At 40.9% G+C, this 12,458-nt stretch overlaps 1 protein-coding gene across 1 annotated transcript in view; it reads left to right on the top strand.

Annotated features, from left to right (window-relative positions):
* The first annotated feature begins 894 nt into the window (after positions 1–894).
* The window catches only part of LOC116545109 (zinc finger protein 33B-like), a 56,521-nt gene continuing 44,957 nt past the window's right edge, over positions 895–12,458 (top strand). Inside the window, 4 exon segments of the mRNA XM_032271732.1 lie at positions 895–1,047; positions 2,529–2,580; positions 6,763–6,907; positions 7,182–7,277. Of these exon segments, the coding sequence (XP_032127623.1) occupies positions 1,025–1,047; positions 2,529–2,580; positions 6,763–6,907; positions 7,182–7,277 (316 nt within the window). The 5' untranslated portion in view covers positions 895–1,024.

The raw sequence follows: 12,458 nt of genomic DNA, 5'->3' as shown, positions 1-12,458 counted from the left end.
TAGAGACGGGGTTTCACTATGTTGGTCAGGCTGGTCTTGAACTCCTGACCTTGTGATCCACCCACCTCAGCCTCCCAAGTGCTGGGATTACAGGCGTGAGCCACCACGCCTGGCCCTAAAGGAATACTTTTAACCATGGTGTCTTACTTCCATGTAGCAGGTGCCAAACTACTTCGAATACAGCAGTATTTTATAGACAGAGATATTTCTTAGGCATTTTTTTTTTTCCTGCTTATAAAAACGTATACTTGTTGTTCATTTAGGTTTTTCCTTATTCTGGATAAAGTTGAGAATGCTTTTGTAAAGTACACAGTACACTAAAGATCAAAGAGAAAAAATACATACAAAAACTTATTGATATTCTTTTAGAAATTGTCTTTCTATTTAAGAAAGGTATAGATAGACTACATGTATTTCCATTTAGCCAAGCAATTTTAATGTCACAGAGGAAATAACATGTAACATTTTCTTCATTCGGATTATGTTTATTTTGACTAAGCTTCAATTTCCGTTTATGGCTTTACCGATTTGATGAAGTAGCTTTCCGGTCACACTTACCCCTTTTCTCCGCCCGAAAACAATCACTGATAGGGTCAAACAGTCTTTTACTGTAACGATGAGATCTACTTCCTAACATCGAAGTGACACTGACGCGCAGCTGTTTTTTCCTTGACGCGTCTGTGTCTAAACTGCACACTGGCTGTACACAGATCCCCCCTGCAGTGCATCCCTTTGGGGCGCCCGGGGAGAGCCAGGGCTGCAAGCAGCTCGCGCACCAACTCAACCCGCATCTGCCCACTGCCGAGCTGGGCGCTTCTTGGCCAATCCCAAAAGGCTGCTCGCGCGGCCTCATGGGAAAGGTAGTTTCCAGGTTATGTGCGGACAGCGTCAGGCCTTGTGCACGGGCTCTGCGCATGCCTCGTCTGCCGGCTGCCTCCAGGTTTCCGCCTTTCCTTGTTTTTCTTAGGTCTTACGTGGGAGGCAGTCCCGGGATTGCAAGGGTCTGCGCGCTCTTCCTGGGCGAATGCAACCCGATGAGGGAGCGGAGTAAGCCCCGGCGGGTGGGGCAGGGACAGAGGGAGGCCCCGCGTGACTCCCGGGACCGGCGGCACGTGCCGGGTGGTGGGGAGGAGTCCCGGGGACTTCACTAGGGAACCACGGGACGACTGGGCTGAAGTATCTGCCAGGACTCTAGGCCGGTTCTTCAGAGGGACAGCCAGTGTACGTAGCGGCCTACGCAGTGCGTGCCGCCCCATTTGTGGGGGAGGCCGCGGAAGAGGGTATGTGCGCTTGCGCGGTGCGCGCGCCGAGCTTTGTGGGAGGGGTAGTGCTCGGGGCGAGCTTGTGCGCGTATGTGGGGGCGCCGCGGGAGTTGAGCTGGGAAGGGTGGGTGCGGTCGCCAGCCCAGCATAGACAGGCTCGGTTTCCCCTTCTGCATTCGTCCTTCTAGGTTCCGAACTGCCCTCTAGTCATGTCCATCATTGCATCTTGATATTTGCTGTTCCTCTGTCCTGACTTGACCTTGGACTCAGGAAGGCTCTTCAGTAATTACCTAATTTTGGCCGAGCGCGGTGGCTCACGCTTGTAATCCCAGTATTTTGGGAGGCCGAGGCGGGTGGGTCACCTGAGACCAGGAGTTCGAGACCAACGTGACCAACATGGAGAAACCCCGTCTCTACTAAAAATACAAAAACTAGCTGTGCGTGGTGGCGCAAGCCTGTAATCCCAGCTACTGAGGCAGGAGAATTGCTTTAACTCGGTAGGTGGAGTGAGCCAAGATCACACTATTGCACTCCAGACTGGGCAACAAGAGCAAAACTCCGTCTGAAAAAAAAAAAAAAAATTTTATTTTGAACCCCTTTTTTAAGGAAACAATTTTTTTTTTTTTTTTTTGAATTTTGTTTGTGAAGGTTACTAACTTGTTTAGGATCACAGTTTGTTAGTGGGGAAGACTAAAAGACACATCTTCTGACCCCCAAGCCATTACTGTCTACTTTTCCACAGACATCAAAGCAAGTTTAAAATATCCTTTTGAGAAATAGCTGCAAAGTTGAAAAAATTAAAACTTTTTTTTCTTTGAAGCACTGCTGCTTATGCCTTTCTGGGGAGTCACTCACCAGAAGTTAAGTAACATTACTGGGAAAATAGATAGCTTAGTCCTATTTTTTACAATAGTTTTAGTGAAGTGTTAATGTTCCTTTATTAAATGTATTGCTAACTTGTATGGCCAATACTGTCATTATAAGTTTTTGGCGAACACCAAGGGAGATTAAAATCCTTAGGAAGCAAATATTTACGTTTCGCCGGTGAAAAATCTTGTGCCCAAGAATTATATGATCATGTTACACTTATATTAGGGTGGTATAACACCATTTCTACTACCTGTTCCAAAGTGTCAGAGGACATTGATATTCTCCCAGAGGGGGCATTTTACCTGTTGGGTGTTTATGGCTTCTTAAGGCAGAAAATCTGGGAGTTGCCAACCAGGCCAAATCTTTCATGACCCCATTCATTTTTTTCTAACTCAGCTGTATCTTCAGAGTTGTCTCCGTCTTTCAAGAACAGAGCAAAATGAACAAGGTAAGTTGTTTATTAATTCCCTACTTTATTTTGTAGGGGACTTTGTGAGATTTGTGAGTCAATATGTTAGGATAGAAATTAGTAATAGAGGAAAATTGAACTTGCCGGAAAATGTCAAGTAACAGATCAATAGTAGGGCAAAGTTAGAGTCAATAAGTTGAGCTTCATCTGTTTCTTATGTTTCTGACAACCATGCAGAGAGGAAGTCACTGGATACAGACAGACCAACTCCTCTGAAGACACAAAGACTTCCTGGAAGATACCTTTTTTGTCATAACATAGGGACATACAGTGAATAACCTTCTAGTGATAGCCCTGAAATGAATGCAGTCTACTGAGTTAAACTGCTTTTTTAATTTTTATGTTACTCAGATTCCAATTTTCTTTTGGATATAGTGTTAGATCAATAAATTAAAATGTATTTTAATTTTTTTTTTTTTTTTGAGACAGAGTTTCGCTCTTGTTGCCCAGGCTGGAGTGCAATGTCGGCTCACGGCACCCTCCACCTTCGGCTTCAAGCAGTTCTCCTGCCTCAGCCTCCTGAGTAGCTGGGATTACAGGCATGCGTCATCATGCCCAGCTAATTTTCTGTTTTTGGTAGAGATGGTGTTTCTCCATGTTGGTCAGGCTGATCTCGAACTCCTGACCTCAGGTGATCCACCTGCTTCAGCCTCCCAAAGTGCTGGTATTGCAGGCATGAGCCACTGCACCCAGCTGTATTTTAATTTTTAATGAAATTTATTTCTACACGTGTGGCACATAGATGGAAAACCCCTACATTTTAAGAAAAAAATCCTACATTTTAAATATAGAACTCAATGAATTATTACAACTCCGTGGTGCAAATAATGAATACGTAGGTCAAAACAAACATTGCCAGTACTCCTGAAGCTCTTGTCTTGTCCCTTTCACAATCTGAACACCTCCTTGCTCATTCACTCATTTACATTTAGTCTCTGGCTTCAGTGGCAGAGTTGAGTAGTTGTGACAGGAGCCTTTTGGCCTGCAAAGCTCCAAATATTTAATGTCTGATTCTTTTTTTTTATTTTTTTATTTTGGAGACAGAGGCTTACTCTGTCACCCAGGCTGGAGCGCAGTGGTTTGATCTTGGCTCACTGCAGCCTCCACCTCCAGGGCTTAAGGGATTCTCCTGCCTCAGCCTCCCAAGTAGCTGAGATTATAGGTGCATGCCACCACACCTGGCTAATTTTCTGTTTTAATAGAAGTGGGGTTTCACCATCTTGGCCAGGCTGGTCTCAAACTCCTGGCCTTAAGTGATCCACCTGCCTCGGCCTCCCAAAATGCTAGGATTACAGGTATGAGCTACTGTGTCCGGGCAAATATTTAATGTTTGTTTCTTTACAGAAGTAGTTTACCAATCCCTAGATTAGTTTATTAAGTTTATTTGTTGGTGTTTGTCCTATTTTAGATGACTTTTCCTACTTCAAGGTCATGAAGATGATCTTTTTTATTATATTTTAAAATATTTATTGTTGGCTATGCACAGTGGCTCATGCCTGTAATCCCAACACTTTGGGAGCCTGAGGTAGGCGGATCACATGAGGTTGGGAGTTTGAAGCCAGCCTGACCAGCATGGAGAAACCCAGGCTCTACTAAAAATACAAAATTTAGCTGGGTGTGGTGGCACATGCCTGTAATCCCAGCTACTCTGGAGGCTGAGGCAGGAGGATCGTTTGAACCTGGGAGGTGGAGGTTGTGGTGAGCCAAGATTGTGCCATTGCACTCCAGCCTGGGCAACAAGAGCGAAACTCCATCTCAGGAAAAAAATATATATATTGTTTTGGCATTCACATTTATATCTCTTTCATTGGAATGGATATTTACTTTTGTATGAGGTAGATGTCAGCTTCCTTTTTTTGCATAGTGTTAATGTAGAATTATTTTTGAAAACACCATCCTATCCCCACTGGTTTACATTGTGATATTTGTCATCAATTATGTGTACATATATGTCTGGGTGTTTTTTGGATTGTGTTCTGTTGGTTGGTTTTGCCAGTACCACACTTGGTGAAGCAACTTGGTGTCTAGTAGTGGGTTTAACACATATTTTCTTCAGCAAGATCCTGGCTCTTCCTAGCTCCTTGCATTTCCATATAAACATTGTTTGTTAGTATTCATAAATAACATGCTGAAACTTTGTTTAGGGCTGAATTGAACCTATACATAAATTTTGGAACAATTACTTACCTTTTTTTTTTTTTTTTTTTTTTGAGACAGAGTCTTCCTCTGTCGCCCAGGCTGGAGTACAGTGGTGTGATTTTGGCTCACTGCAACCTCCGCTTCCCAGGTTCAAGTGATTCTCTTTGCCTCAGCCTCCTGAGGAACTGGGATTACAGGCACCTGCCACCTTGCCCAGATAATTTTTTTTGTGTTTTTAGCAGAGACAAGGTTTCGCCATGTTGGCCGGGCTGGTCTTGAACTCCTGACTTCAAGTGATCTGCCTGATTTGACCTCCCAAAGTGCTAGGACTACAGGTGTGAGGACTACTTTATTTTCTTTCCCCATTTCTCTGACAACCTTCTGATTCCCTCTTGATGTCTTTGAATACCACTAAATTATAAGTGTCTCTGTAGTCCTTATTTCATTCTTGATCTCCATATTATGCTTCAAAAAAAATTTTTTTTTTTTTTTGAGACGGAGTCTTGCTCTGTTGCCCAGGCTGGAGTGCAGTGGCACAGTCTCGGCTCACTGCAACCTCCACCCCCTGGGTTCAAGTGATTCTTCTGCTTCAGCCTCCTGAGTAGCTGGGATTACAGGTGCCCACCACCATGCCTGGCTAATTTTTTGTGTTTTTGGTAGAGACGGATTTTTCACCATTTTGATCTCCTGACTTGAGGTGATCCTGACTTGAACTCCTGACTTCAGGTGATCCAGTGCCCCAGCCTCCTAAAGTGCTGAGATTACAGGCATGAGCCACCGTACCTGGCCTATGCTTCAAATTTAATATATTTAGGACCTTTATTGCTAGAATACTGTGTCTAACCTATTTTGCCCTTACATTCTTGGCTTACATTGTGGCTCTGGTATCTGGGCAGCTGTTCATGGGGATAACCTGAGGAAACATTTTTTTCCTAAAGTATTGATGACCACATTTTGTTCCTCTTAGTCTCTTATTATCCATGTCCTCCTGGTTTCTTCTACAGTAGTTTATGTAAATGTTGTTTTGTCCTTTGCCTTTCTCAATAGAACTGTTTTTGTAAACAAAACCTGGTCACGTAATTTCAGTATATGCTCACATCTCAGCTTTGGCCCTCCCTTTTTCACAGCAGTGATCCCTAAAAGATGTGCCCTAGAGGATATCCAGAACAATCCAGTTGGATATCTTCTCCTATGTGCTCCACAGATATTTCAAGTGTAATAGTTCCAAAATCTTTCCATTTTCTACACATCCTTATTATTGTCTCTGAATTAAAGGTTTAGAACCCAGAATACGTATTGCAGTAAAATAAAATATTAAGCTCTTTTTATACATTTTAAAATCCAAATGACAAATCAGAATTCATAATAAATGTACTGACAGTTTATTTCTGTGATTTGTGAATATGAATCTGTAGTTCTCAGTAATATTCTTGAAAATGATAAATGATCACTTTGGAGACTACTGGTCTAAAATTACTCTATAACCCATTTCCTGACTACTTCCCTGGCCTTCTACAGCACTAAGCCATCTCCTGTGTTGTCTGCCCTTTTGTTGATGTCTGCGACGTGTTGGAGTTCCTCACCTTTGCTTGTATCATGGCCCCACGCTTATGAAGAACATAATAGAGTGTTCTTCATAATTCAACCAACAGCTATAGTTCTCAGTGAAGCTCAAGACAGAACTAACTTTGCTCCTAACATTAGTCCATTGTGTTTGTACTTTCCCCTTAGAACTTGTTACATATTACCACATGCCACTTTCCTACCACTCTGTATGTTCTTTGAGCAGAAGATTTTTTTATTAGTATTTCCAGCAGTGAAGATAGTTCCAGGTATATTGTAGGAATGTGGTAATTTTCTTTTGCATGAATTAATATCATAATGCATTATGGCAGAATATTTCTGTTACGATTTCTTTTTTCCCTAAAAGTATAAAGCAAAACAAGTATTCGGTAAATAATAATTTTGGTAAGGATTAGCCCATAATTCTTTTTTCATGCCCCCTAATTCTGAACATTTCAGGTGGAACAGAAGTTCCAGGGGTCAATATCATTTAAAGATGTGACTGTGGGCTTCACCCAGGAAGAGTGGCAGCACCTGGACCCTAGTCAGAGAGCTCTGTATAGAGATGTGACACTGGAGAACTACAGCAACCTTGTCTCAGTGGGTAAGGTCTGTTCACTGTATCACTCTAAATAGCATTTGTTTATTCTTTTGATTACGAAGCATTTGGGCAGTCTGTATAGTTTAATGATATTTAAGGTTAAGCTTCAGGAGTCAGTGTTGATTGATCACCTTTGAGCACCAGAAGATACTTGTGTTCATCTCTCCGGTGAAAATGTTCAGTGGCAACTTCAAGCAGCCCCAGAAGCTTCTTCCTGCTTCAAAGTCCTGAAGTCTAGACTGCTTGGTTCAAATCCTGAATTATTTCCTATTAACAGGGTATTGTGTTCACAAACCAGAGGTGATCTTCAGGCTGGAGCAAGGAGAAGAGCCATGGAGACTGGAGGAAGAATTTCCAAGCCAGAGCTTCCCAGGTGAGTTAATGTGTACTGCACAGATTACATCAGGGGATTTGTTATTTCCTGTAGTTAATTCAGAGGTTGGCAACTTTGGAGCATTTTTCAAGAACATCTCCATAGGGGTCCTAACCTCTGAAAGTGATGAAGAATACTGATTCCTAAATCAGACCTTCAGATACTACTCACAAAAATATTCTCCTCTTTGAATCATGTTTTGAATGTTTACCATTCTTACACCTGCCAATAGTTCAGTCTTTGCCCACCTCATCTTTACTGTTGTTTTTCTTGGTTATCATTTTTCTCAAAGCACTTTGAATGTCCCACCTTACCTCCATTGTTTTGTGTTTATTCTGTTGTCAGGCTTTTTTATACACTCATTTTTAAACTCAGCAAATATTTTTTGAGTACTTGCTGTGTGCTGAGGATATAATAATGAAAAAAATAAGGCCAAGCGCAGTAGCTCACATCTGTAATACCAGCACATTGGGAGGTCGAGGCAGGCAGATCACTTGAGGTCAGGAGTTCGAGGATAGCCTGGCCAACACGGTGAAACCCATCTGTAGTTAAAATACAAAATTATCTGGGCGTAGTGGTGGGTGCCTGTAATCCCAGCTACTTGAGAGGATGAGGCAGGATAATAATTTGAACCTGGGAGGCAGAGGTTGTAGTGAGCTGAGATCATGCCACTGTACTCCAGCCTGGGTGACAGAGAGACAGTGTCTCAAAAAAAAGTAAATAAATATATTAAAAAATAATAAATTATGTCTCTAAATATATTATGTATATTTATATCTTTATGTATATTAAATGTTCTGTGGTTTTAAAGACTGTCAAAGAAATTAAAGCAAGTTAGATTGGCCGAATGTGGTACTTTAAAGAATAGTCAGGGGAAACCTTAATGAAATGAATATTAAAGCAGAGATTTGAATAAAATTCAATGCGTGAGCCATGCGGGTTCTGCCCCTTTTGAGCAGGGGTAATAGCAGCTGCTAGGCTTGGACAGGAATGTGCTTGGTGGTTTTCAGGAATAACCAAAAAGTGACAGTGGCTGAAGGGAGGGGTTGACTGGAGGAGGGGCAGGAGGTGAGGTGAGGGAGGCAAATAGAGCCCAAAGGTGAGCATATCATAAGCCTCATTCGTTAATTTTATTTTTAACTTAGTGGTAGATTTTCAGCAGATGAGTAATATCTGATTTCTATTTGTGTAAGATCTTTCTCACTTCTGTAGAGAAAATACTGGGCAGGGCATAGGGCATAGAGAGCTCATTAAAGGGCTGTAGTAGTTTTCCTTAATGAGTGATAGTGATATAGACAAAGCTGAAAGGCATGGAGGGAATGGGATGAGATTTGATTCTCTCAGTATTTAGAAGGTGGGGCAATAACAAAAGAACAAACATTTGTAACATCAGAAGGAGGAAAAAGAGGTTTTTGAAGTATTTGAAGAAGTAATGGCTGAACCTTCTCAAATTTAGCAAAAGATATAAACTACACAATCCCGAGTCTGAAGTAACATTAAGTAAGTTAAGTCCATGGCAAACTCATGTTGTAATAAAATTTTTGAAAACTAAAGACAAAAAAATTTTTTCAAAGTAGCCAGACAGAAGCAACACATTCCCTATAGGGAGTGACTGTGGGTTTCTCTTCTGAAACCGTGGTGGCTGGAAGGAAGTAGTATATTTTCTTAGGTACTGAAAGAAAAGAACTATCATATAAAAATTCTGTATCTTTTGGTCATTGATGAATTATATTCATGAATGAAGGGGAACTAAAGCCATTATTAGACAGGAAAGCAAAGAGAAAATGTTGCTAGCAGACTTTAAAACTTAGCTAGAAGTTCTCTAAGTAGAAAGGAAATAACACAAGAAGGCTTGGAATGCAGGAAAGAAAGAATATTGCAGGCTGGCAAAAATAGGGATAAATATATTTTTCTTATGAGTTTCTAGAATCATATTTGATGGTTGGAGCAAAATGCTCTTTATGTAGGAGAAACAATTAGATTTAAAAAGTGGGGAGGGTAAAGGGGCCTAAGTGGAATGAAACTTGGTACATTTCACTTGAAGTGGTAAAATGACAAACTGTGATAAGTTGCATATGTACATTTTAACACCTAGAATAACTACTGAGAAAACTATAAAATGTGGTACAGTTAAAAACACTATAAATAGGCCAGGCATGGTGGCTCACACCTGTAGTCCCAGCACTTTGGGAGGCTGAGGCAGGTGGATCATGAGGTCAGGAGTTCAAGACCAGTCTGGCCAACATGGTGAAACCCTGTCTCTACTAAAATTACCAAAATTAGCCTACCATCGTGGCAGGTGCCTATAATCCCAGCTACTAGGGAGGCTGAGGCAGGAGAATCGCTTGAACCCAGGAGGCGGAGGTTGCAGTGAGCCAAGATCATGCCATTGTACTCTAGCCTGGGCAACAAGAGCAAGAATCTGTTTCCAAAAAAAAAAAAAAAGAAAACACTGTAAATAAACCAGGATGAAATCTAAAAAAAAAATTTAGTTAACTAATAGGAAAATAACATAAAAGGAATGGATGAATGGAAAACAGAAAACAAAATAAATAGCAGCCTAACAGAGTAATATTTACCTTAAATGTAAATGATCAAAATACTATTAAAATGTAAATTGGCAGAGTGGAAAAAAATGTAAAACATGATTTAAAATTTTTAATTTTTGTGAGTACGTAGTAGGTATATATATTTTTGGAGTATAGGAGATGTTTTGATACAGGCATACAATATGTAATAATCACATTAGGGCAAATTGAGTATCTGTTCCCATAAGCATTTATCTTTTGTGTTATAAACAATTCAGTTATGCTGTTATAGTCACTTTAAAATGTACAATTAAATGATTTTTGACTGTAGTCACCTTGTCGTGCCTGCAAATATTAGGTCTTATTCATTCTAACTATTTTTTTGTACCCATTAACCATCCTCACCTTACCCCCACCCCACTGCACTGCCCTTCCCAGCCTCTGGTAACTGTCCTTTTACTGTCTACCTCACCTCCATGAGTTCAGTTGTTTTAATTTTTAGCTTTCACAAATAAGTGAGAACATACAAAATTTATCTTTCTGTGCCTCCAGTTCCATCTATGTTGTTGCAAATGACAGGATCTCATTCTTTTATAAGGCTGAATAGTACTCCATTGTTTATATGGTCTTTATGGATTTATCTGTGAGTGGACACTTAGGTTGATTCCAAATCTTAGCTATTGTGAACAGTGCTGCAATAAACATGGGAGTGCAGATACCTCCTTGATGTGCTGATTTCTTTTGGGTATATGCCTAGGAGTGGGATTACTGGATCATATGATAGCCCTATTTTTACTTTTTTCAGGGACTTCCAGACTGTTCTCTTTCAGCCATATGAAGTCAAAAACCATGCTCTGTGAGTGCTCACCTGATTTTTAGTTCCTGCAAAGCTGCGTCTTTTGTGTAGAGAGTGGCAAACTTGGTCTTCCTGCAGGGGAGTGAGTATGATTGGTAGAGTTCTTTATTCTACCATCTTGCTCCACCCATCCTAAAAAATGTTTTCTGTAGGAAACTCATAACGTAGTTAACAACATAGGTTGATAAATAATAGAAAAAGATGAACTGCACAAACATTAATTAAAGAGTAGCACTATTAATATCAAATCTCAGTCTACTGAGACTCAGAGCAAAGAAAATTATTACACAAAAAGAATATTATATAATGATAAAAGGATCAATCCAACAAAAATGCAATGATCCTAAATGTGTCTGTCTCTAGCAAACTTCAAAGTACATGAAACAAAACTGATAGAACTAAAAAGAGAAAAGCACATTTTTAATTGTAGTTGGAAAGTTCACCACTTCACTGTTAGCAATTGGTGGAATTAGTAGACATATGATTACTAGCAGATATGGAAGAGCAGGACAGTAACATCAGCCAACAGGACTGAAGCAACATTGTAGAATAGTGCTTAAACAACAAGGCCAGGCATAGTGGCTCAGCCTGTAATCCTAGCACTTTGGGAGGCTGAGGCAGGCAGATTGCTTAAGGTCAGAAGTTTGAGAGTAGCCTGGATAACATGGTGAAACTCTGTCTCTACTAAAAATACGAAAATTAGCCAGGCATGGTGGTGCATGCTGTAGCCCCAGCTACTTGGGAGCTAAGGCAGGAGAATTGCTTGAACCCAGGAGGCGAAGGTTGCAGCAAGCCAAGATAGCCCTTTAGCTTGGGTTACAGAGGAGACTGTCTCACAAAAAAGAATAGGGCCCAACAACAGCAAAATACAATTTTTTCTCAAGTGCCCATGGAATATTCAGAAAGATAGACTATATCCTGGGCCATAAATAAGCCTCAGCAGATTTAAAAGAATTGAAATCATTCTGAGTATGTATGTTTTCTAGCCATAATGAAACCAAACTACAAATCAATAATAGAATGACAATAGCAAAATATCTAATCATTTAGAAATTAAACGTCAGACTTCTAAATAAAGTTTGGAGTGAAGAAGAGTCCTCAGATTAAATTGTAGAAATGCATAGACAGAATGAAAATGAGACCATACTATATCAATATATGTGGGAGGTAGCTAAAGCGCAGTGGTGATAGAGAAATTTATAGCACTAAATGCTAACATTGGAGAAGATGAAAGGTCACAAACCCATAATTGACTTTCTACCTTAAGAAACTAGCAAAGAGGGCTGGACGCGGTGGCTCACACCTGTAGTCCCAGCACTTTGGGAGTCCAAGGCTGGCAGATCACCAGAGGTCGTGAGTTCAAGACCAGCCTGACCAACATGGAGAAACCCTATCTCTGCTAAAAATACAAATTTAGCCAGGCGTGGTGGCACATACCTGTAATTCCAGTTACTTGGGAGGCTGAGGCAGAAGAATTGCTTGAACCCAGGAGGTGGAGGTTGCAGTGAGCTGAGATCGCACCATTGTGCTCCAGACTGGGCAACAAGAGTGAAACTCTGTCTCAGAAAGAAAGAAAGAGAGAGAGAGAGAGAGAGAGAGAGAGAGAGAGAGAGAGAGAGAGAGGGAGGGAGGAAGGAAGAAAAGAAAGAAAGAAAGAGAAAATATCCAAATGTATAAAAATCAAGGGTTGCAATTCTGCAATTCTTGTGGCATCCAGAGTGCTGGACTAGACCAAGGGTGCCATGTGTTGTTACTGCTCCACCACTCAATGGCTGTGACCTCAGGAGAATGTTTTCA

Source organism: Sapajus apella, unplaced genomic scaffold (genome assembly GCF_009761245.1).
Source record: "Sapajus apella isolate SASKATOON/1434 unplaced genomic scaffold, GSC_monkey_1.0 scaffold247, whole genome shotgun sequence".
Lineage (NCBI taxonomy): Eukaryota > Metazoa > Chordata > Mammalia > Primates > Cebidae > Sapajus > Sapajus apella.
This window is presented reverse-complemented; position numbering and strand designations above follow the sequence as displayed.